This window comes from Pseudoliparis swirei, chromosome 15, assembly GCF_029220125.1.
Source record: "Pseudoliparis swirei isolate HS2019 ecotype Mariana Trench chromosome 15, NWPU_hadal_v1, whole genome shotgun sequence".
Lineage (NCBI taxonomy): Eukaryota > Metazoa > Chordata > Actinopteri > Perciformes > Liparidae > Pseudoliparis > Pseudoliparis swirei.
The window spans coordinates 1,058,524-1,085,388 of record NC_079402.1 but is presented as its reverse complement, the minus strand read 5'-3'; the positions used below and the strand labels follow the sequence as shown (position 1 = coordinate 1,085,388).

At 48.0% G+C, this 26,865-nt stretch overlaps 1 protein-coding gene across 1 annotated transcript in view; it reads left to right on the top strand.

The window, feature by feature from the left end:
• Positions 1 to 26,865, top strand: part of dcc (DCC netrin 1 receptor) — a 56,169-nt gene that overhangs the window by 5,977 nt on the left and 23,327 nt on the right. The window contains exon 5 of the mRNA XM_056433122.1: positions 5,807 to 5,902. Within this exon, the coding sequence (XP_056289097.1) occupies positions 5,807 to 5,902 (96 nt within the window). The remainder of the gene's footprint in view (positions 1 to 5,806; positions 5,903 to 26,865) is intronic.

Here is a 26,865-nt window from a genome sequence, read left to right as displayed (position 1 = left end):
GGCCGCGGCAATCTGCCCGCCGGCGAGGGCGATAACCGAGGGGGGGGGGGGGGGGCTCGTAATGGAAACGTGTTGCATGCTCCCGCGAGACCGAGCGCACACATGTTCACCACTTCTATCATTCATGGGGATCATTCATTCATGCGGCGAGGCGTCCGGGGAGGAGCCTGTTTAACTACGGCGAGGGTTCAACGCCACGCTGAGACCAGCGGAGACACAGACCGGGTCATCATCAGGAGACAGGAGACAAGCGACAGGAGACAAGAGACAGGAGACACGAGACAGAAGACAAGAGACAGGAGACACTAGACAAGAGACAAGAGACAGGAGATAAGAAACAAGAAACAGGAGACAAGAGACAGGAGACAAGAGACAGGAAACAAGAGACAGGAGATAAGAAAGAAGAGACAGGAGACAAGAAACAAGAGACAAGAGACAGGAGATAAGAAACAAGAGACAAGAGACAGGAGACAAGAAACAGACAAGAGACACGAGACAGGAGACAAGAAACAAGAGACAAGAGACAGGAGATAAGAAACAAGAGACAAGAGACAGGAGACAAGAAACAGACAAGAGACACGAGACAGGAGACAAGAAACAAGAGACAAGAGACACGAGACAGGAGACAAGAAACAAGAGACAAGAGACAGGAGATAAGAAACAAGAGACAAGAGACAGGAGATAAGAAACAAGAGACAGGAGACAAGAAACAAGAGACAGGAGACAAGAGACAGGAGACACTAGACAAGAGACAAGAGACAGGAGACACGAGACAGGATTCAAGATTCAAGATTCAAGATGTTTTATTTGTCACATACACACACAGGGTGTGCAGTGAAATGAAAGTGGCAATGCTCAGCAGGAATGTGCAAGGGCAACAAGTACACACTATTTACAATAAAAAACAACAACACAATATTTACAGTAAGTGTGTGTGTGTGTGTGTGTGTGTGTGTGTGTGTGTGTGTGTGTGTGTGTGTGTGTGTGTGTGTGTGTGCCTAAGAGGGGCAGTTGTGTGGGTCTATGTGGGGGTCCTGGTGAGGTCGGAGTTCACAGTCCTGATGGCCTGAGGAAAGAAACTCCGTCTCAGTCTCTCTGTTCTTGCAGCGTGACTACGGAGGCGCCTGCCTGACCGCAGCAGCTGAAACAGTCTGTTGTTGGGGTGGTGAGGATCCTTCATGATCCTGCCGGCTCTGGTTCTGCACCTCCTGGTGTACAAGTCCTGCAGGGTGGGAGTGTAGTTCCAATAGTGCGCTCAGCCGAACGCACTACTCTCTGCAGAGCCTTCCTGTCCTGAGCGGAGCAGTTGCCAAACCAGGCTGTGATGCTTCCTGTCAGGACGCTCTCTACAGCTCCAGAGTAGAAGGACTGAAGGATCCTCTGGGAAACTTTAAATTTCCTCAGCTGCCTGAGGTGGTAGAGGCGCTGCCTTGCCTTTCTCACCAGAGTGTCTGTGTTGTTGACCATGTCAGATCCTCGGTGATGTGGACTCCCAGGTATTTATACCGCTCACCCTCTCCACAGTAGTCCCGTTAATCCCCAGTGGTGAGTACGTCCTCTGTTGTTGTACCCTCCTAAAGTCCACAATCAGCTCCTTAGTTTTGGTGACATTCATGATGAGGCTGTTGTCCCGGCACCAGAGTGACAGATCAGCAACTTCCTCCAGGTAGGCCTTCTCGCGTTGTCGGAGATCAGGCCCACCACCACTGTGTCATCCGCAAACTTGATGATGGTGTTGAGCTGAACCTGGCCACACAGTCATGTGTGTACAGGGAGTACAGTAGGGGGCTGAGGATGCAACCCTGGGGGGATCCTGTGTTCAGGGTGAGGGGTTTGGAGGTGTGTCTGCCCACCTGACCACCTGTGGCCTGGCGGTCTGGAAGTCCACGACCCAAGCACACAGGGGGGTGATCAGTCCCAGCTCAATCAGCTTGCCGGCCAGTCTGGAGGGACTATGGTGTTGAAAGCTGAACTATAATCAATGAACAGCAGTCTCACATAGCCCCCTCTAGCTGTACAGATGAGAGAGTGTGGTGTGCAGTACCTGGGAGACAGCATCATCCGTGGATCTGTTTGGGCGATAAGCAAACTGCAGCGGGTCCATGGAGGAAGGGAGGAAGGCGCAGATGTAGTCCTTTATCAGCCTCTCAGCATTTCATGACCACCGAGGTGAGGGCCACCGTCGGTAGTCATTCATACATGCTGGAGAAGCATTCTTGGGCACAGGGACAATAGTGGATCTCTTGAAGCAGGCGGGACCACGGACTCAGCCAGGAGAGGTTGAATATTGTGGTGAACACTGGAGCTAGCTGGTTAGCACAGGTCTTCAGTACTCGCCCAGATATGCCATCTGGACCTGCAGCTTTCCTGGTGTTCACCCTCAACAGAGCCCTCCTCACACTGTGCTCGGTCACAGAGAGTGTGTGTTCATCCCCAGCGGTAGAACTCACCTCGGCTACGCTAACGGTGTTGTTGTTAGCGGCGAGCTAGCGCTGTTGTTGCTAGCCTCAAACCGTGCATAAAATGAGTTCAGGTCGTCCGCTAGGGATGCGTCGGCACTCACCATTGCGCGGGTCTGCTCTGGTAGTCTGTGATAGTCCGTAGCCCCTGCCATAGGCGCCTGGTGTCGCGCTGCTCCATCTGTGATTCCACTCTGTCTCGGTACCTCCTCTTGGCTTCCTTCACCGCTCTCCTCAGTCCATAGACCGCTGCCTTGTACTCGTCCATGTTGCCGGATACAAGACCGGAGTTATAGGCAGCAGTACGGGCGTTCACAGCTTCACGGATGGATCTATCAACCCACGGCTTTTGGTTAGGAAAGACCCTAACTTTTACCGTGGGGACGATGGTGTCCGCTAAGCGTTGCTATGAGGCTCATTGCTACTTCCGCAAACTCGCTGGCGTCACTGGAACTGGATTGGATCATGTCCCAGTCGACGACACGCAGAGCGTCCTGTAGCTCAGCCTCTGATTGGTCAGACCACCGCTACGTTCCTCGTCACTACCGCTTCCCGCGATCTTTTGCGGTACTCGGAAGCAGAAAATGGCGGCATGGTCCGATTTGCGAACGGAGGAGAGAGACAGCCTTGTAGCCTCTCTTGAATGGCGTATAGCAGTGGTCCAACGTTCTTTCCTCTGGTAGCACACGTAATGTGCTGGTGAAAGTTCGGCATGACTTTTTTTAGGTTTGCCCTGTTAAAGTCCCCAGCCACCACCACAGCCGCGTCGGGATACTTGTTCTGATGCCGACATAACACATCATGTAGGTCCGATAGTGCTACGTCGGTGTCCGCTTGTGGTGGTATGTAGACGGCTGTGGTGATGACCGAGCTGAACTCCCGGGAAGGTAGAATGGACGGCATGAGATCGTCAGATGTTCCAGGTTCGGCGAGCAGGAACGAGAAAGAGTCTTAATGTCCTTGGGGTCGCACCACTTGTTGTTAGTCATGAAGCAAACCCCTCCACCCTTAGATTTACCAGACTCTTCCGTTCTGTCTGCACGGAAAACAGAGAAGGACTCGGTTGGGCATATGACTCGATCCGGCACCAGCGGGCTCAGCCATGTTTCCGCCAGACAAAAGATGCTACAGTCCCTCATGTCCCGTTGGAATCTGATCCTTGCCTAACATCATCCATCTTATTTTCCAGAGACTGGACGTTAGCAAGAAGGATGCTGGGCAGAGGTGGACGGTGGGCTTGAACTCTCAGTCTGTTCCGAATTCCGCTCCGTTTCCTCGATGTTTTCGTCTCTCCGTAGTAGCGGCTCCACTGTTGTTGATGTGGTTCGCCGCACGATCTCTGCCGCCACGCTGGATCGATGGAAAAAGTGGACAAAAACCCTTGTTTTGCGCAAAAGTTTATGTCCAAAAGTGTGCTGCGGTCGTATGCTGTTAGTGCCGATGTGTTTGTGGCAAAGAAAACATTAAAAATTAACACAAAAACTAAAAGAGCGCACAATCTCCGCGGAGCTACCTCGACGGCGTCTGGACACAGCCGCGCCATCAAGGAGACAGGAGACAAGAGACAGGAGACAAGAGACAAGAGACAGGAGACAAGAGACAGGAGACAAGAAACAAGAGACAAGAAACAGGAGACAAGAAACAGGAGACAAGAGACAGGAGACAGGAGACAAGAGACAGAAGACAAGAGACAGGAAACAAGAGACACGAGACAGGAGACAGGAGACAAGAAACAAGAGACAGGAGACAAGAGACACGAGACAGGAGTCACGAGACAGGAGACAGGAGACAAGAGACAAGAGACAGGAGACAAGAGACAGGAGACAAGAGACACGAGACAGGAGACAAGAGACACGAGACAGGAGACAAGAGACAAGAGACAGGAGACAAGAGACAGGAGACACGAGACAGGAGACACGAGACAAGAGACAGGAGACAAGAGACAGGAGACACGAGACAAGAGACAGGAGACAAGAGACAAGAGACAGGAGACAAGAGACAGGAGACAGGAGACAAGAGACAAGAGACAGGAGAGAGGAGACAAGAGACAGGAGACAAGAGACAGGAGACAGGAGACAAGAGACAAAAGACAAGAGACAGGAGACAAAAGACAGGAGACAGGAGACAGGAGACAAGAGACAAGAGACAGGAGACAAGAGACACGAGACAGGAGACACGAGACAGGAGACAGGAGACAAGAGACAAGAGACAGGAGACAAGAGACAGGAGACAAGAGACAGGAGACAGGAGACAAGAGACAAGAGACAGGAGACAAGAGACAAGAGACAGGAGACACGAGACAGGAGACACGAGACAAGAGACAGGAGACAAGAGACAGGAGACACGAGACAAGAGACAGGAGACAAGAGACAAGAGACAGGAGACAAGAGACAGGAGACAAGAGACAAGACAAGAGACAGGAGACAAGAGACAGGAGACAAGAGACAGGAGACATGAGACAAGAGACAGGAGACAGGAGACAAGAGACAGGAGACAGGAGACAAGAGACAGGAGACAGGAGACAAGAGACAGGAGACAGGAGAGGACTATTGGAGAATCACGTCCCCAAACCCTGGAGCCCCAACTCAAAGTGTTAAAACTCAACAATCATTCCCAAGGATTTAGCTTTGAGTTGCTCACTTGACCTTTGACCTTCCTTCCAAATGCTCCCCCTCTTGAACATTTAAATATCTGACTTTACAGAAGGAGGAAACATAATGAAATGATCTCAAAAGTCTTCAAATGGTGACTCATATTTGTATTTGCTGAATGACATTTAACATCATTATTTGTTCCCCTCTCTCTCCCTCCCTTCTCTCCTTCCCTCACCATCTTTCTCCCCCTCTCCCTCTCTCTCTCCCTCTCTCTCCCTATCTCCCTCTCTCTCTGTCTCTCTCTCTTCCTCTCTCTCCCTCTCTCTCCCTATCTCCCTCTCTCTCATCCTCTCTCCCTATCTCCCTCTCTCTCTCCCTATCTCCCTCTCTCTCTCCCTCTCTCTCCCTCTCTCTCTCTCCCTCTCTCTCTCTCCCTCCTCTCTCTCTCTCCCTCCCTCTCTCTCTCTCTCTCTCCCTCTCTCTCCCTATCTCCCTTTCTCCCTCCCTCTCCCTCTATCTCCCTCCCCTCTCCCTCCCTCTCCCTCTCTCTCTCTCTCTCCCTATCTCCTCCTATATCCTCTCTCTCTCTCTCTATATCCCTCTCTCTCCTCTCTCTCTCTCTCTCTCTCTCTCTCTCTCTCCCTCTCTCTCTCTCTCTCTCCCCCTCTCTCCCTCTCTCCCTCCCTATCTCCCTCTCTCTCTCCCTCTCTCTCTCTCCCTCTGTCTCTCCCTCTCTCTCTCTCCCTCTCTCAGAGCCGAGCTCCCACTATGTGATTTCCCTGAAGGCGTTCAATAACGCCGGTGAGGGCGTCCCGCTGTACGAGAGCGCGGTGACTCGATCCCTGACAGGTACACACACACTGATGATCTCAGGTACCTGAGCTCACACACATTGAGAGGTGATGAGGTCACATGACGGTGAGGTGATGAGGTCACATGACGGTGAGGTGATGAGATCACATGACTGTGAGGTGAGGATGTGACCACAGTATGACTATTAGTAGTAATAATGTCCCTGTTTACACCTGTGGTCACATGACACCAGCGATGGGCCTGCTCATGTGTTTGGTGAACTGGATATTCATAGCATAACATAGCATAACATAGCATAGCATAACATAGCATGACATAACATAGCATAACATAACATAGCATAACATAGCATAACATAGCATAACATAACATACCATAATATAGCATAACATAATAAAGCATAGCATAACATAGCATAACATAGCATAGCATAACATAGCATAACATAACATACCATAATATAGCATAACATAATAAAGCATAACATAGCATAACATAACATAGCATAACATAGCATACCATAACATAACATAACATAACATAATAAAGCATAACATAGCATAACATAACATAGCATAACATAACATAGCATACCATAACATAACATAACATAACATAACATAATAAAGCATAACATAGCATAACATAACATAGCATAACATAACATAGCATAACATAACATAATAAAGCATAACATAACATAATAAAGCATTACATTACATAATAAACCATAACATAACATCTGGTGCAGCTGACGCTCTGGTGGCGCTCTGCCTGAAGGAGAGGAGACTTCAGCTTCTGTGCTTTAAGGAACATGAACTAGTTTATATAACACACACACACAACACACACACAAAACACACACACAACACACACACACACAACACACACACAAAACACACAAAACACACACACACACACACAACACACACACAACACACACACAAAACACACACACAACAGCAGTAGCTAACGGTCTTGGTTTGGTGGGCGTCTCTCTGCCACCGCAGAGTCGTTGATATTCATGAGGACGCCTCACTGGGAGGAGCTGCAGGAGGAACTTTAGAGAGACCCTCTCTCTCTCTCTCTCTCTCTCTCCCTCTCTCTCTCTCTCTCTCTCTGTCTCTCTCTCTCTCTCTCTCTCTCTCTCTCTCTCTCAGTTCACGCTGAGCGTCAGAGCGACAGGGTGTGTGTGTGAGAGCTGCGGAGCGTTGTCTGTGTGTTTCTCTCTTTTCTGTTCTTTCATAGTTGTTTGTATTTAGTTTATGTGGTGTATTAGTTGGTTTCACAGTAGTTTAATTTGTTTGGTGATTAGTTGGGCTTTTCTCTGGGTGTCTTCCCGCTGCCGGTGCCTCACCGGGCTCGGTGCGTGGCGGAATGTTTGCCCCGATTCCCCCCCCCCGCTGCTCACGAGGAGACACGGTATGAAGATTGCCGGTGACTCCTCGTGCAGCGTGGAGGAATTGGCTCGGGCAGTCGGGAAGAAGGTCGGGTTCGGCAGCGTGAAGTCCGCCGCCAAGATGAACGGCTCGGTCGTGATCTTCCTGGATCAGGTGGGGAAGGTGAGCCGAGTGGTGGAGGAGGGTCTCTCGGTGGGAGATTTGTTTGTGCAGGTGTTTCCGCTGGACCAGCCGTCCACCAGAGTCCTCGTGTCAAACGTCCCTCCGCTCATCTCCGATGAGTTCCTCAGCAGAGAGCTCTCCCGGCACGGAAAACTGGTCTCCCCGATCAGAGTGATCCCATCGGGGTTCAAGGAGAGCGAGATGAAGCACATCATGAGTCACCGTAGATCGGTTTATATGATACTCAACGACCGGAGCGCGGAGTTAAACCTGCGCTTCAGCGTCAGAGTAGATGATTTCAACTATAACGTCTACGCGTCTTCATCGGCGATGAAGTGCTTTCATTGCGGGAGGAGGGCACACCGAGGGCCTGCTCGAGCGAGGCGACCCTGCGCCAGCTGGTCCGGCGGCTCGGGTCCGTCCGCGCGTCACACGCGCGCTGCACCAGCGTGGGGAACAGCAGGTGAGCGGCTGCCGCTGCCGCGGCTGCGGGCGGCGGCGTCTCTGAGAGGAGGCGCCACGATTCCAACGGAGAGCGCGGCGGCGTCACTGCTGCTGCACCGACACACATGTGGTGGGTATGAATGAGGAGTGAGTGATGGGGGTGATGCGGGCAAGGGTGGTGAGGGTGGGGATGAGGGTGGGGAGGCTGGACAGGGCAGTGAAAGGCAGGCTGTGGGTGGAGTCGGGAGCGGTGAGAGGAAAGGAAAAGAAGGAAAAGCGGACATAAAAAATGGAGGGGATGTGGGGGGATCTGCCAAGAGCAGTGGGGTAGAGGCTGTGGGTGAGGTGGGAAGTGGGGAGGAGGAAAGAAAACAAGAAAAAGAAGGGGGAAAAAAACAAAAAAAGATTAAAAAATAATATTGGTGATGGTGGTGGTGGTGATGGTGGCACGGGCTTAGAGGTGGAAGTGGGGAATGGGGTGGAGAATAATGAGGAAAGTGAGAAAGAGGAGGAAAAGGAAAAAAAAGACGAGGACAGGGGTGGCGAGAAGCCCATTGAGGGGGTAGGACAGGTGGGGGGAGGCGAAGAGGTGGAGGAGGACGGTGCAGGGGAGGAGGGGGCGGAGCAGGTGGAGATGGACGAGGAGGAAGCAGGGGGGCAGAAAGGAGCCTCAAAGAGAAAGAAGAGTGGCCAGAGCGCTGGCAGCGAGGCCAAGGCCAGCAGGGTGGAAGTGAGGAGGAGGAGTCAGGGGGCGGGGCCGGTGGAGGACAGTAGTGACGAGGAGGGGTCAGAGGACAGCGACTCTCCTCTGTTTTTAACAAATAGTCAGACGCAAAAGCTGTACACAGATGATGAGATCAGGCTGTTTCTGCACAAAACAAAAGGGGAAAAAAAAGTAGAGGTCAAGGATCACTTCCCTGACCTCGTGGCCTTTGTACACTCGTGCCATTTCCACATGAGGGGAAAAAAATTAGACAGACAAGAGGTTTTTAGGATCAAAAAGTTTTTGCCCAAAGTAAAGGAGTGCATCCAGCAGGGGGAGGTGGAGAGCTCCAATGTGTGTTTTATTTGATTTGTTGGTTTTAAGTTTTATTTGTTTTTTAAACTCTTTTCTTTTAATGAACACATTCAGAGTCGGAGTTTTAAACGTAAATGGAGCGAGGACAGTAAGAAGAGAACATCAATTTATGAATTTAACAAGATGAAGGCCAACGATGTTCTCTTCTTACAAGAGACGACAGCGACAGCACCAACGAGGCGGACTGGAGGAGGGAGTGGGGGAAGTCCTCCTGAGCCACAACACCAACCTCAGCGGAGGAGTGGGCTTCCTCTTCTCCAGGGCCTTCAGCCCTCGGTCACTGGAGGTCAAACACATCGTGGAGGGGAGGCTGTTCTTTGTGAAAGCACGGTTCGACCTTTTAACGTGGTTTTATAAATATCTATGCTCCAACAACTGGGACAGAGAGGCAGCTGTTTTTATCCAAAGTTAATGATGTTTTAAATGACTGTGCCTCGGAGGATTTTTTATTCTTGGGGGGGGATTTTAACTGCACAGAGGATGATTTTAAGACAGAAACCACACAGAGCCACATCCAGCTTCACAGCAGGTGCTGAGGAGGCTGGTCCATTCTCATGGTCTGGTGGACGTGTGGAGAAGGATGCATCCGGACTGCCGACAGTACACATGGTCCCACGTTAGGGAGGAAAGGATCTCCTCAGCCAGGTTAGACCGTATTTATGTTTTTAAGCACCATTTTAATAATTTTTAAATGTGCAGCATTGGTTCCGGTGGGTTTACTGATCACTCTTTTGTTTTATGTCATGTTTTTATTAGGAATTTTTACCCAGGAGCGCATATTGGCATTTTAATACAGTTTTAACTTTCGATAGGAATTTTAGAGAGGTGTTCTTTTATTTTGGGGCATTTTTAGGCTGAGGAAGAGTGATTTTAATAATCTTAGGCAGTGGTGGGACCGTGGTAAGGTAGAAATTAAGCTCCTTTGTCAGCAGCACACTTTCAACGTCACTAGAGACGTCACCAGATCTATGAAGGACCTGGAGACTGAGATAGTGGACCTAGAAAGTTTAAGCGAGTCCACAGGAGATCGAGGACATATTGAAGTCCTCAAAGTAAGAACGCGGCTCTCGCCGACCTGTTCGAAGTAAAAGTGCAAGGCGCACTGGTCAGGTCCCGATTCCAGACCATCGCGGAGATGGACACTCCCTCTAGCTTCTTCTTCGGCCTGGAGAAGAGGAGTGGGCAGGGACGAGTGATCCACTCACTGCTGACGGACGCAGGGCAGACGGTTGTGGAGCCAAGCCAGATCCGGAAGCGAGCGGTGGGGTTTACTCCTCCTGTATGCCACTGAGTATAGGGAGGAGGGAGAGTCGACGGAGGGCTCTGTGGGAGCTGCCTCAGGTCTCCGAGGAGACTAATGAGGAGCTCGACAGACCCATAACCCCCAAGAGCTGAAAGCTGCCCTGCAGGGAATGCAGGAGGCGCGCCCAGGATCGACGGCCTCCCCGCTGAATTTTACAAAAAATACTGGGATGTCCTCGGAGGGGACATCCTAGACATCTTCAATGAGAGTCTGGCCTCTGGTTCCATGCCGATGTCCTGCCGGAGGGCAGTGCTGACGCTACTGCCAAAAAAGGAAACCCGCAGGATATCGGTAACTGGCGCCCTGTGTCTCTGCTGTGTGTGGATTACAAGCTTCTGTCCAGGGTCCTGGCCTCCAGGCTGAGGGGAGCTATGGAGCAGGTCCTCCACCGGGACCAGACCTACTGTGTGCCCGGCAGGTCCATGGTGGACAACGTCCACCTCATTCGGGACGTTTTGGAGGTCTCCAGCTCGTTGGGTATGGATACTGGTCTGATTTCTCTAGATCAGGAAAGGCTTTTGACCGCGTTGAACACGGCTTCCTCTGGAAAGTTCTGGGGAAGTTTGGGTTCAGCGCTGGCTTCATAGCTAAGATCAAGGTGTTGTACAGTAATGTTGAGAGTGTGCTGAAGATAAACAGCAGGCTGTGTGCTCCTTTTGGAGTGGGTAGAGGGGTCCGGCAGGGCTGTGCTCTGTCCGGGATGCTCTACGCACTCTCGCTCGAAGCCCTCCTCATTAAAATACGCTCTAGCCTACATGGTTTGGTTTTACCTGGTTTTAGTAAAGGAATGATTTTATCGGCATATGCCGACGACGTTGTTGTTTTTATCAAGAATCAAAATGATGTAAACCTTTTAAATCAAATAGTACATGATTTTAGCACGGCATCATCAGCGAGGGTGAACTGGAAGAAAGCGAAGCCCTCGCTGTGGGGGAGTGGCGTGGCGGCCTCGGTTCTTCCACAAAGCTCATATGGAAAAGGACGGTTTTAAATATTTAGGAATATACCTGGGAAACCGAGCATGGTCCAGAAGAACTGGGAGGGCGTCAGAGAAGATAGAGGAAACTTTCCAAATGGAAGTGGCTGCTCCCCAGATGTCTTTTAAGGGTAGAGTACTGGTTTTAAACAATCTTATTGCATCCCAACTGTGGCACAGGTTGACCGTGTTAGACCCTCCCTCTGGCTTCTTAGCCAACATACAAAAGAAGATGGTGGATTTCTTTTGGGAGGGTCTACACTGGGTGCCACAGGGGTGCTGTTTTTAGCCAGAGAGGGGGGACAGGGCCTTGTCCACCTGGCCAGCCGGACGGCCACTTTTAGATTACAGTTTGTTCAGAAGTTTTTAACGAGTCCGGGTTTTTTAGTGTGGCGAGACGTGGCCAGCTGCATCCTCAGACGTGCTGACAACCTGGGGCTGGGTAGTGCTCTGTTTTTAATAGACTCCAGCATTTTAAAACTAAGTGGGCTGCCTCCTTTTATCAGGGTGTTTTTAAGTCGTGGGCCCTTTTAAGCACGAAGGTGCCCACAGTCTGACTCTCTGTTCTGGTTGTTGAGAGAACCATTAATTTATAATGCACGACTGGACATTAGCAGCAGCGTCACCCTGGACTAACGGGCTGCTGCAACAAAGACCCTTTCTCTGCAGCAGTTGGTGGATGCAGTGGGGCCGACGCTGAGCCCCCGGCCCTGGGCTCCTGCTGGGGATGCATTCCGACCGGGTGGCGAGGCTCCTGGAGCTGTGGAGGCAGAGGCTGACCGGGTTGGAGAGGAGCCTCCTCAACGACTACAGCCAGCAGAGAGCAGAGCCGGACCCTGCAGACCCCTTCCCAGACATCTCCTCAGCCCGGGGCTAGGGGACTCACCGCCCCTGCTAAGAACGAGCCACCCAGAAAACTGCACACTGAACAAAGCAGACAAGAAGACTTTGTATTTTAACCTCGTGAAGAGCATCAACAGGTCCAGACTGTGCAACAGACCGCCCACTGTGTGGTCAGAGAGACTTGGGCATGGAGGCCCTGGCCCGCAGTGGGGGTCCTATACAAGCCTCCCCTGAAGAAAAGGACCGCTGACCTCCAGTGGCGGATTTTACACGGTGCTGTCGCGTCCAACGCTTTTATTTCGGTAATCAATCCCGCTGTCCTGAGCCAGTGCCCTTCTGTGACCTCCGGGAGACTATTTACCATGTTTTAACGAGTGTAAGAGACTTTTGAGTTTCTTCACTCTTTTAACATTGTGTTTTAGTCTTTCTAATGAGGCTTTTACAGAGATGGTTTTATCATGGGAGCTGCCTACAAAAAAACGGAAAAAGAAAAATGGCAGCTCCTTAATTTTTTATCCGGCGAAGCCAAAATGGCCATTTATTTAACAAGGAAGTCCCGGGTGAAAAACAGAGAGGGGCAGGAAGCCAGGGCAGTGTGGCTCTGCAACATCAGAGCCAGACTCTGGCTGGAGTTCAGGTTTTATAAACACATTGGAGACCTGGATGCTTTTAAACAACGCTGGTGTTTTAAAGGTATTGTTTGTTCTGTGGTGGAGGAGGAGCTGGAGTTTGCACCACTTTTTATTAGGTAAAGCATGTGTTTCTGTTTTTTAAATATTTTGTTTTGTTTATTTGTTTTTATTTTAAACGACCCGATTTTTTAAAACACTTCATTTTTAAAGAAACGTAATGGTTAAAGAAATGTAAATAAAGTGTTTTTCAAAAATCCAAAACAAAAAAACAAAAAACAAAAATCTCTCCCCCTCTCTCTCTCTCCCTCTCTCTCCCTCTCTCTCTCTCTCTCTCTCTCTCTCTCTCTCTCTCCCTCTCTCTCTCTCTCTCTCTCTCTCCCTCTCTCTCTCCCTCTCTCTCTCCCTCTCTCTCTCTCTCTCTCTCCCTATCTCTCTCCCTCTCCCTCTGCTCCTTAATAACTAAGGATGGGTTAAATGCAGAGAACTAATTTCCCCTTGGGGATTAATAAAAAAAGTGTATATTCTCTCTCTCTCTCTCTCTCTCTCTCTCTCTCTCTCTCTCTCTCTCTCTCTCTCTCTCTCTCTCTCTCTCTCTCTCTCTCTCTCTCTGAGACATTCATCCAGAGTAGGGCCTGCGTGGCAGCCGTCTGAGTTCATGCGTCTGTGAGTGTGTGTTCTGATTGGCTGGTGAGACTCATTAGCTCCTCCTCCTGCACACGCCGAGCTGCAGGAGTGAGAGACTCTCAGCCAAGTTCCATCTGATGAATTCAACAGCCGTCCTCCGCCCGGCCCACAGGAACCTTCAGTGCTCATGAAGACGCGGTTCTGCTCGTCACGGAGCGCCGGGTCGTCAGAACCTTCGTTCCTGAACATGAGAGCGCTTCAACAAGAAGATGACTTAAACTCAGCTCGTTGTCTTTGATGGAGTTTTCTTGAAATGAGGAAGAGGGGAGCCATGAAGAGCGAGATAGTGGAGATGAAGGTCAAGTATGGATCCTGGAAAGAGAGGGAGGGAGAGAGAGAGAGAAAGAGAGAGGGAGAGAGAGAGAGATTTGACAGGCCTTAAAGAGCAGAAGGTGAGGTTCCATGTTTACAGAGCGGTGAAGGAACCAGACGACGCAGCTGGGGAGGTTCGGGGTTCTATTGACGGGGTTCCACACAGAGACATAAGAACACGAGTAGATGTAGAGATGTAGTCTCACATGTTGAGATGTAGTCTCACGTGTAGAGATGTAGTCTCATATGTAGAGATGTAGTCTCACATGTAGAGATGTAGTCTCACATGTAGAGATGTAGTCTCATATGTAGAGATGTAGTCTCACATGTAGAGATGTAGAGATGTAGTCTCATATGTAGAGATGTAGTCTCATATGTAGAGATGTAGTCTCACATGTAGAGATGTAGTCTCATATGTAGAGATGTAGTCTCACATGTAGAGATGTAGTCTCATATGTAGAGATGTAGAGATGTAGTCTCATATGTAGAGATGTAGTCTCACATGTAGAGATGTAGTCTCACATGTAGAGATGTAGTCTCACATGTAGAGATGTAGAGATGTAGTCTCACATGTAGAGATGTACTCACATGTAGAGATGTAGAGATGTAGTCTCACATGTAGAGATGTAGTCTCACATGTAGAGATGTAGAGATGTAGTCTCACATGTGGAGATGTAGTCTCACATGTAGAGATGTAGTCTCACATGTAGAGATGTAGTCTCATATGTAGAGATGTAGAGATGTAGTCTCACATGTAGAGATGTAGTCTCACATGTAGAGATGTAGTCTCATATGTAGAGATGTAGAGATGTAGTCTCACATGTAGAGATGTAGTCTCACATGTAGAGATGTAGTCTCACATGTAGAGATGTAGAGATGTAGTCTCACATGTAGAGATGTACTCACATGTAGAGATGTAGTCTCACATGTAGAGATGTAGAGATGTAGTCTCACATGTAGAGATGTAGTCTCACATGTAGAGATGTAGAGATGTAGTCTCACATGTAGAGATGTAGTCTCACATGTAGAGATATAGTCTCACATGTAGAGATGTAGAGATGTAGTCTCACATGTAGAAATGTAGTCTCACATGTAGAGATGTAGAGATGTAGTCTCACATGTAGAGATGTAGTCTCATATGTAGAGATGTAGTCTCACATGTAGAGATGTAGTCTCACGTAGAGATATAGTCTCACATGTAGAGATGTAGAGATGTAGTCTCACATGTAGAGATGTAGTCTCATATGTAGAGATGTAGTCTCACATGTAGAGATGTAGTCTCATATGTAGAGATGTAATCTCATATGTAGAGATGTAGTCTCACATGTAGAGATGTAGTCTCACATGTAGAGATGTAGTCTCACATGTAAAGATGTAGTCTCATATGTAGAGATGTAGTCTCACATGTAGAGATGTAGTCTCATATGTAGAGATGTAGAGATGTAGTCTCATATGTAGAGATGTAGTCTCACATGTAGAGATGTAGTCTCACATGTAGAGATGTAGAGATGTAGTCTGATATGTAGAGATGTAGTCTCACATGTAGAGATGTAGTCTCACATGTAGAGATGTAGTCTCATATGTAGAGATGTAGAGATGTAGTCTCATTTGTAGAGATGTAGTCTCATATGTAGAGATGTAGAGATGTAGTCTCATATGTAGAGATGTAGTCTCACATGTAGATATGTAGTCTCATATGTAGAGATGTAGTCTCACATGTAGTGATGTAGTCTCATATGTAGAGATGTAGTCTCACATGTAGAGATGTAGTCTCACATGTGGAGATGTAGAGATGTAGTCTCACATGTAGAGATGTAGTCTCACATGTAGAGATGTAGTCTCACATGTAGAGATGTAGTCTCACATGTAGAGATGTAGTCTCATATGTAGAGATGTAGTCTCACATGTAGAGATGTAGTCTCATATGTAGAGATGTATAGATGTAGTCTCATATGTAGAGATGTAGTCTCATATGTAGAGATGTAGAGATGTAGTCTCATATGTAGAGATGTAGTCTCACATGTAGAGATGTAGTCTCACATGTAGAGATGTAGAGATGTAGTCTCACATGTAGAGATGTAGTCTCACATGTAGAGATGTAGTCTCATATGTAGAGATGTAGTCTCACATGTAGAGATATAGTCTCACATGTAGAGATGTAGAGATGTAGTCTCACATGTAGAGATGTAGTCTCACATGTAGAGATGTAGTCTCATATGTAGAGATGTAGTCTCACATGTAGAGATGTAGTCTCATATGTAGAGATGTAGAGATGTAGTCTCACATGTAGAGATGTAGTCTCACATGTAGAGATGTAGTCTCATATGTAGATATGTATAGATGTAGTCTCATATGTAGAGATGTAGTCTCATATGTAGAGATGTAGTCTCATATGTAGAGATGTAGTCTCACATGTAGAGATGTAGTCTCACATGTAGAGATGTAGTCTCACATGTAGAGATGTAGAGATGTAGTCTCACATGTAGAGATGTAGTCTCACATGTAGAGATGTAGAGATGTAGTCTCACATGTAGAGATGTAGTCTCATATGTAGAGATGTTGAGATGTAGTCTCACATGTAGAGATGTAGTCTCATATGTAGAGATGTAGTCTCACATGTAGAGATGTAGTCTCACATGTAGAGATGTAGTCTCACATGTAGAGATGTAGAGATGTAGTCTCACATGTAGATATGTAGTCTCATATGTAGAGATGTAGAGATGTAGTCTCACATGTAGAGATGTAGTCTCACATGTAGAGATGTAGAGATGTAGTCTCATATGTAGAGATGTTGAGATGTAGTCTCACATGTAGAGATGTAGAGATGTAGTCTCACATGTAGAGATGTAGTCTCACATGTAGAGATGTAGAGATGTAGTCTCACATGTAGAGATGTAGTCTCATATGTAGAGATGTAGTCTCACATGTAGAGATGTAGTCTCACATGTAGAGATGTAGTCTCATATGTAGAGATGTAGTCTCACATGTAGAGATGTAGTCTCACATGTAGAGATGTAGTCTCATAAGTAGAGATGTAGTCTCATATGTAGAGCTGTAGTCTCATGTAGAGATGTAGTCTCACATGTAGAGATGTAGTCTCACATGTAGAGATGTAGTCTCACATGTAGAGATGTAGAGATGTAGTCTGATATGTAGAGATGTAGTCTCACATGTAGAGATGTAGTCTCATATGTAGAGATGTTGAGATGTAGTCTCACATGTAGAGATGTAGTCTCACATGTGAGATGTAGTCTCACATGTGAGATTCTCATGTAGAGATGTAGTCTCACATGTAGAGATGTAGAGATGTAGTCTCACATGTAGAGATGTAGTCTCATGTAGAGATGTAGAGATGTAGTCTCACATGTAGAGATGTAGTCTCATATGTAGAGATGTAGAGATGTAGTCTCACATGTAGATATGTAGTCTCATATGTAGAGATGTAGTCTCACATGTAGAGATGTAGTCTCATATGTAGAGATGTAGTCTCACATGTAGAGATGTAGTCTCATATGTAGAGATGTAGTCTCACATGTAGAGATGTAGTCTCACATGTAGAGATGTAGTCTCACATGTAGAGATGTAGAGATGTAGTCTCACATGTAGAGATGTAGTCTCACATGTAGAGATGTAGAGATGTAGTCTCACATGTAGAGATGTAGTCTCACATGTAGAGATGTAGAGATGTAGTCTCACATGTAGAGATGTAGTCTCACATGTAGAGATGTAGTCTCACATGTAGAGATGTAGTCTCACATGTAGAGATGTAGAGATGTAGTCTCACATGTAGAGATGTAGTCTCACATGTAGAGATGTAGTCTCACATGTAGAGATGTTGAGATGTAGTCTCATATGTAGAGCTGTAGTCTCATGTAGAGATGTAGTCTCACATGTAGAGATGTAGTCTCACATGTAGAGATGTAGTCTCACATGTAGAGATGTAGAGATGTAGTCTCACATGTAGAGATGTAGAGATGTAGTCTCACATGTAGAGATGTAGTCTCACATGTAGAGATGTAGTCTCATATGTAGAGATGTAGTCTCACATGTAGAGATGTAGTCTCACATGTAGAGATGTAGTCTCACATGTAGAGATGTAGTCTCACATGTAGAGATGTAGTCTCATATGTAGAGATGTAGAGATGTAGTCTCACATGTAGAGATGTAGTCTCATATGTAGAGATGTAGTCTCACATGTAGAGATGTAGTCTCATATGTAGAGATGTAGTCTCACATGTAGAGATGTAGTCTCATGTAGAGATGTAGTCTCATATGTAGAGATGTAGTCTCACATGTAGAGATGTAGTCTCACATGTAGAGATGTAGAGATGTAGTCTCACATGTAGAGATGTAGTCTCACATGTAGAGATGTAGTCTCACATGTAGAGATGTAGTCTCACATGTAGAGATGTAGTCTCACATGTAGAGATGTAGAGATGTAGTCTCACATGTAGAGATGTAGTCTCACATGTAGAGATGTAGTCTCACATGTAGAGATGTAGTCTCACATGTAGAGATGTAGTCTCACATGTAGAGATGTAGAGATGTAGTCTCACATGTAGAGATGTAGTCTCATATGTAGAGATGTAGTCTCACATGTAGAGATGTAGAGATGTAGTCTCACATGTAGAGATGTAGTCTCACATGTAGAGATGTAGTCTCACATGTAGAGATGTAGTCTCACATGTAGAGATGTAGTCTCACATGTAGAGATGTAGTCTCACATGTAGAGATGTAGTCTCACATGTAGAGATGTAGTCTCATATGTAGAGATGTAGTCTCACATGTAGAGATGTAGTCTCATATGTAGAGATGTAGTCTCACATGTAGAGATGTAGAGATGTAGTCTCACATGTAGAGATGTAGTCTCATATGTAGAGATGTAGTCTCACATGTAGAGATGTAGTCTCACATGTAGAGATGTAGTCTCACATGTAGAGATGTAGTCTCACATGTAGATGTAGAGATGTAGTCTCACATGTAGAGATGTAGTCTCACATGTAGAGATGTAGAGTTGTAGTCTCACATGTAGAGATGTAGTCTCACATGTAGAGATGTAGTCTCACATGTAGAGATGTTGAGATGTAGTCTCACATGTAGAGATGTAGTCTCACATGTAGAGATGTAGTCTCACATGTAGAGATGTAGTCTCACATGTAGAGATGTAGTCTCACATGTAGAGATGTAGTCTCACATGTTGAGATGTAGTCTCACATGTAGAGATGTAGTCTCACATGTAGAGATGTAGAGATGTAGTCTCACATGTAGAGATGTAGTCTCACATGTAGAGATGTAGTCTCACATGTAGATGTAGAGATGTAGTCTCACATGTAGAGATGTAGAGATGTAGTCTCACATGTAGAGATGTAGTCTCACATGTAGAGATGTAGTCTCACATGTAGAGATGTAGTCTCACATGTAGAGATGTAGTCTCACATGTAGAGATGTAGTCTCACATGTAGAGATGTAGAGATGTAGTCTCACATGTAGAGATGTAGTCTCACATGTAGAGATGTAGTCTCACATGTAGAGATGTAGTCTCATATGTAGAGATGTAGTCTCATATGTAGAGATGTAGTCTCACATGTAGAGATGTAGTCTCACATGTAGAGATGTAGTCTCACATGTGAGATGTAGTCTCACATGTAGAGATGTAGACTCACATGTAGAGATGTAGAGATGTAGTCTCATATGTAGAGATGTAGTCTCACATGTAGAGATGTAGTCTCACATGTAGAGATGTAGTCTCATGTAGAGATGTAATCTCATGTGAGATGTAGTCTCACATGTAGAGATGTAGTCTCACATGTAGAGATGTAGTCTCACATGTAGAGATGTGAGATGTAGTCTCACATGTAGAGATGTAGTCTCACATGTAGAGATGTAGTCTCACATGTAGAGATGTAGTCTCACATGTAGAGATGTAGTCTCACATGTAGAGATGTAGTCTCACATGTAGAGATGTAGAGATGTAGTCTCACATGTAGAGATGTAGTCTCACATGTAGAGATGTAGTCTCATGTAGAGATGTAGTCTCACATGTAGAGATGTAGTCTCACATGTAGAGATGTAGTCTCACATGTAGAGATGTAGAGATGTAGTCTCACATGTAGAGATGTAGTCTCACATGTAGAGATGTAGTCTCACATGTAGAGATGTTGAGATGTAGTCACATGTAGAGATGTAGTCTCATATGTAGAGATGTAGTCTCACATGTAGAGATGTAGTCTCACATGTGAGATGTAGTCTCACATGTGAGATGTAGTCTCATGTGAGATGTAGTCTCACATGTAGAGATGTAGTCTCACATGTAGAGATGTAGTCTCATATGTAGAGATGTTGAGATGTAGTCTCACATGTAGAGATGTAGTCTCACATGTAGAGATGTAGTCTCACATGTAGAGATGTAGTCTCATATGTAGAGATGTAGTCTCACATGTAGAGATGTAGTCTCATATGTAGAGATGTAGTCTCACATGTAGAGATGTAGAGATGTAGTCTCACATGTAGAGATGTAGAGATGTAGTCTCACATGTAGAGATGTAGTCTCACATGTAGAGATGTAGAGATGTAGTCTCATATGTAGAGCTGTAGTCTCATGTAGAGATGTAGTCTCACATGTAGAGATGTAGTCTCACATGTAGAGATGTAGTCTCACATGTAGAGATGTAGTCTCACATGTAGAGATGTAGTCTCACATGTAGAGATATAGTCTCACATGTGAGATGTAGTCTCACATGTAGAGATGTAGTCTCAGATGTAGTCTCACATGTAGAGATGTAGTCTCACATGTAGAGATGTAGTCTCACATGTAGAGATGTAGTCTCATATGTAGAGATGTAGTCTCACATGTAGAGATGTAGTCTCACATGTAGAGATGTAGTCTCATATGTAGAGATGTAGTCTCACATGTAGAGATGTAGTCTCACATGTAGAGATGTAGTCTCACATGTAGAGATGTAGTCTCACATGTAGAGATGTAGTCTCACATGTAGAGATGTAGTCTCACATGTAGAGATGTAGTCTCACATGTAGAGATGTAGTCTCACATGTAGAGATGTAGTCTCACATGTAGAGATGTAGTCTCATATGTAGAGATGTAGAGATGTAGTCTCACATGTAGAGATGTAGTCTCACATGTAGAGATGTAGTCTATGTAGAGATGTAGTCTCACATGTAGAGATGTAGTCTCACATGTGAGATGTAGTCTCATGTAGAGATGTAGTCTCACATGTAGAGATGTAGTCTCACATGTAGAGATGTAGAGATGTAGTCTCACATGTAGAGATGTAGTCTCATATGTAGAGATGTAGTCTCACATTGAGATGTAGTCTCATATGTAGAGATGTAGTCTCACATGTAGAGATGTAGTCTCACATGTAGAGATGTAGTCTCACATGTAGAGATGTAGTCTCACATGTAGAGATGTAGTCTCACATGTAGAGATGTAGAGATGTAGTCTCACATGTAGAGATGTAGTCTCACATGTAGAGATGTAGTCTCACATGTAGAGATGTAGTCTCAGAGATGTCATGTAGAGATGTAGTCTCATGTAGAGATGTAACCTCATATGTAGAGATGTAGTCTCACATGTAGAGATGTAGTCTCACATGTAGAGATGTAGTCTCATATGTAGAGATGTAGTCTCACATGTAGAGATGTAGTCTCATATGTAGAGATGTAGTCTCACATGTAGAGATGTAGTCTCACATGTAGAGATGTAGTCTCACATGTAGAGATGTAGTCTCACATGTAGAGATGTGAGATGTAGTCTCATGTAGAGATGTAGTCTCATATGTAGAGATGTAGTCTCACATGTAGAGATGTAGTCTCACATGTAGAGATGTAGTCTCATGTAGAGATGTAGTCTCACATGTAGAGATGTAGTCTCACATGTAGAGATGTAGTCTCACATGTAGAGATGTAGTCTCAAGATGTGGTCTCATGTGAGATGTAGTCTCACATGTAGAGATGTGTCTCACATGTAGAGATGTAGTCTCACATGTAGAGATGTAGTCTCACATGTAGAGATGTAGTCTCATGTAGAGATGTAGTCTCATGTGAGATGTAGTCTCACATGTAGAGATGTAGTCTCACATGTAGAGATGTAGTCTCACATGTAGAGAGATGTAGTCTCACATGTAGAGATGTAGTATGTAGTCTCACATGTAGAGATGTAGTCTCATATGTAGAGATGTAGTCTCACATGTAGAGATGTAGTCTCATGAGATGTAGTCTCATGTAGAGATGTAGTCTCATATGTAGAGATGTAGTCTCACATGTAGATGTAGTCTCATGTAGAGATGTAGTCTCACATGTAGAGATGTAGTCTCACATGTAAAGATGTAGTCTCATATGTAGAGATGTAGTCTCACATGTAGAGATGTAGTCTCACATGTAGAGATGTAGTCTCACATGTAGAGATGTAGTCTCATGTAGAGATGTAATCTCATATGTAGAGATGTAGTCTCATGTAGAGATGTAGAGATGTAGTCTCACATGTAGAGATGTAGTCTCACATGTGAGATGTGTCTCATGTAGAGATGTGAGATGTAGTCTCACATGTAGAGATGTAGTCTAGATGTAGAGATGTAGTCTCATATGTGAGATGTAGAGATGTAGTCTCACATGTAGAGATGTAGTCTCACATGTAGAGCTGTAGTCTCATATGTAGAGATGTAGTCTCATATGTAGAGATGTAGTCTCATATGTAGAGACAAGGTCATCAACAGTTACACACACACAGTTATACACACAGTTACACACACACACACAGTTACACACACACATAGTTACACACACACACACACAAATAGTTATACACACACACACACATAGTTACACACACAGTTACACACACATAGTTATACACACATAGTTACACACACACAGTTACACACACACACAGTTACACACACACACATAGTTACACACACAGTTATACACACACACTGTTACACACACACATAGTTACACACACATAGTTGTACACACACACATAGTTATACACACAGTTACACACACACACAGTTACCCCCCCCCCCCCCCCCTGTCTTGTCTCTTTAGGCTCTCAGCTCCTCGTTAATATTCGGCCTCGCCGCTCGGCCCCGCCCACACTGCAGACCACCACCGCCACGCCGCCATGTAATCAAGGCTGGAGCCCCAGAGGGGTGGGGGGGGGGGGGGCAGAGAGGAGGTGTGGGACGGGAGGAAGAAGAGGAAGAGAACGAGAGCTAAATGGAGGAAAGACTAGAGGAATGGAAGGAGGGATTGAGGGAGAGGTGCATAGAGAACAGCCAGCAGAGGAAGGGAGGATGTGGAGAGGAAGGAGATAAGGGATGGAGGGAGGAGAGAGGGAGGAGGGAGGGAGGGAGGAGAGAGGGAGGAGAGAGGGAGGAGGGAGGGAGGAGGGAGGAGAGAGGGAGGAGGGAGGGAGGGAGGAGGGAGGAGAGAGGGAGGAGGGAGGGAGGGAGGAGAGAGGAGAGAGGGAGGAGAGAGGGAGGAGGGAGGAGAGGCGTCCTCATCAGTATTCTGTCCTGGAGCTTTATTGTGATGCTGGACGAACAGTTTAACAGCATCACTGCTGCAGACACTGTTCATCAATCTCTCTCTCTCTCTCTCTCTCTCTCTCTCTCCCCCTCTCTCTCTCCCTCCCTCCCTCTCTCTGTTGGCCTGTCCAGCATCACATTGGGTGTCACTAGTCCTTTCTTTGATCTCTTTAGAATCTCTTTGGTCTCTTTAGAGTCGCTTTGATCTCGTTCATCTCTCAGGACGTTCCCTTCAGGTGAACTCAGAGTCATGAGCACGATGAGTGAGACGGTCCTCAGGTAAAGAGAGGAGAGCCTGCTGCTCCTCACCGGGCCGGCTTCCTCCCCTCTACTTCCTCTGACCGGGCCGGCTTCCTCCCCCTCTACTTCCTCTGACCGGGCCAGCTTCCTCCCCTCTACTTCCACTGACTGGCCCAGCTTCCTCCCTCTCTTCCCTCAGACGGCCCAGCTTCCTCCCTACTTCCTCTGACCGGGCCGGCTTCCTCCCCTCTACTTCCTCTGACCGGGCCGGCTTCCTCCCCTCTACTCCCTCTGACCGGGCCGGCTTCCTCCCCCTCTACTTCCTCTGACCGGGCCCAGCTTCCTCCCCTCTACTTCCTTTGACCAGGCCTAGCTTCCTCCCCTCTACTTCCTCTGACCGGGCCCAGCTTCCTCCCCTCTACTTCCTCTGACCGGGCCGGCTTCCTCCCCCTCTACTTCCTCTGACCGGCCGGCTTCCTCCCCCTCTACTTCCTCTGACCGGCCGGCTTCCTCCCCCTCTACTTCCTCTGACCGGGCAGGCTTCCTCCCCCTCTACTTCCTCTGACCGGCCCAGCTTCCTCCCCTCTACTTCCTCTGACCGGGCCAGCTTCCTCCCCTCTACTTCCTCTGACCGGGCCAGCTTCCTCCCCTCTACTTCCTCTGACCGGGCCCAGCTTCCTCCCCTCTACTTCCTCTGACCGGCCCAGCTTCCTCCCCTCTACTTCCTCTGACCGGGCCAGCTTCCTCCCCTCTACTTCCTCTGACCGGGCCAGCTTCCTCCCCTCTACTTCCTCTGACTGGCCCAGCTTCCTCCCCTCTACTTCCTCTGACCGGGCCAGCTTCCTCCCCTCTACTTCCTCTGACCGGGCCCAGCTTCCTCCCCTCTACTTCCTCTGACCGGGCCGGCTTCCTCCCCCTCTACTTCCTCTGACCGGCCCAGCTTCCTCCCCTCTACTTCCTCTGACCGGGCCAGCTTCCTCCCCTCTACTTCCTCTGACTGGCCCAGCTTCCTCCCCTCTACTTCCTCTGACCGGGCCCAGCTTCCTCCCCTCTACTTCCTCTGACCGGGCCGGCTTCCTCCCCCTCTACTTCCTCTGACCGGCCCAGCTTCCTCCCCTCTACTTCCTCTGACCGGGCCAGCTTCCTCCCCTCTACTTCCTCTGACCGGGCCCAGCTTCCTCCCCTCTACTTCCTCTGACCGGCCCAGCTTCCTCCCCTCTACTTCCTCTGACCGGGCCGGCTTCCTCCCCTCTACTCCCTCTGACCGGGCCGGCTTCCTCCCCTCTACTCCCTCTGACCGGGCCGGCTTCCTCCCCCTCTACTTCCTCTGACCGGGCCCAGCTTCCTCCCCTCTACTTCCTTTGACCAGGCCTAGCTTCCTCCCCTCTACTTCCTCTGACCGGGCCCAGCTTCCTCCCCTCTACTTCCTCTGACCGGGCCGGCTTCCTCCCCCTCTACTTCCTCTGACCGGCCGGCTTCCTCCCCCTCTACTTCCTCTGACCGGGCAGGCTTCCTCCCCCTCTACTTCCTCTGACCGGCGGCTTCCTCCCTCTACTTCCTCTGACCGGCAGCTTCCTCCCCCTCTACTTCCTCTGACCGGCCCAGCTTCCTCCCCTCTACTTCCTCTGACCGGGCCAGCTTCCTCCCCTCTACTTCCTCTGACCGGGCCCAGCTTCCTCCCCTCTACTTCCTCTGACCGGGCCGGCTTCCTCCCCTCTACTCCCTCTGACCGGGCCGGCTTCCTCCCCCTCTACTTCCTCTGACCGGGCCCAGCTTCCTCCCTCTACTTCCTCTGACCGGCCAGCTTCCTCCCTCTACTTCCTCTGACCGCCGGCTTCCTCCCTCTACTCCCTCTGACCGGGCCGGCTTCCTCCCCCTCTACTTCCTCTGACCGGGCCGGCTTCCTCCCCTCTACTTCCTCTGACCAAGCCCAGCTTCCTCCCCTCTACTTCCTCTGACCAGCTTCCTCCCCCTCTACTTCCTCTGACCGGCCGGCTTCCTCCCCTCTACTCCCTCTGACCGGGCCGGCTTCCTCCCCTCTACTTCCTCTGACCGGCCCAGCTTCCTCCCCTCTACTTCCTCTGACCGGGCCCAGCTTCCTCCCCTCTACTTCCTCTGACCGGCCCAGCTTCCTCCCCTCTACTTCCTCTGACCGGGCCGGCTTCCTCCCCTCTACTCCCTCTGACCGGGCCGGCTTCCTCCCCTCTACTCCCTCTGACCGGGCCGGCTTCCTCCCCCTCTACTTCCTCTGACCGGGCCCAGCTTCCTCCCCTCTACTTCCTCTGACCAGGCCCAGCTTCCTCCCCTCTACTTCCTCTGACCGGCCCGGCTTCCTCCCCTCTACTCCCTCTGACCGGGCCTTCCTCCCCTCTACTTCCTGACCTGGCCAGCTTCCCCCTCTACTTCCTCTGACCGGGCCCAGCTTCCTCCCCTCTACTCCCTCTGACCGGGCCCAGCTTCCTCCCCTCTACTTCCTCTGACCAGGCCCAGCTTCCTCCCCTCTACTTCCTCTGATCAGGCAGCTTCCTCCCTCTACAACTCCGCCTGCTGACATCCCTACTTCCTGTCTGACCAGGATACAGATGTACCTGTCCTCTTCTTTCTGCCTGTCTGCTTCCTGTAACTAAGGCTCCACTTCCTGTTTGATGTAACTCAGGCTCTACTTCCTGTTTGAAGTAACTCAGGCTCCACTTCCTGTTTGATGTAACTCAGGCTCTACTTCCTATTTGAAGTAACTCAGGCTCCACTTCCTGTTTGATGTAACTCAGGCTCTACTTCCTATTTGTAGTAACTCAGTATCCACTTCCTGTTTGATGTAACTCAGGCTCCACTTCCTGTTTGATGTAACTCAGACTCTACTTCCTGTTTGATGTAACTCAGTATCCACTTCCTGTTTGAAGTAACTCAGACTCCACTTCCTGTTTGATGTAACTCAGGCTCTACTTCCTGTTTGAAGTAACTCAGGCTCCACTTCCTGTTTGATGTAACTCAGGCTCCACCTCCTGTTTGTAGTAACTCAGTATCCACTTCCTGTTTGATGTAACTCAGGCTCCACTTCCTGTTTGATGTAACTCAGGCTCTACTTCCTGTTTGTAGTAACTCAGTATCCACTTCCTGTTTGTAGTAACTCAGACTCTACTTCCTGTTTGAAGTAACTCAGGCTCCACTTCCTGTTTGATGTAACTCAGGCTCCACCTCCTGTTTGTAGTAACTCAGTATCCACTTCCTGTTTGATGTAACTCAGGCTCCACTTCCTGTTTGATGTAACTCAGGCTCCACTTCCTGTTTGTAGTAACTCAGTATCCACTTCCTGTTTGTAGTAACTCAGGCTCTACTTCCTGTTTGTAGAAACTCAGTATCCACTTCCTGTTTGTAGT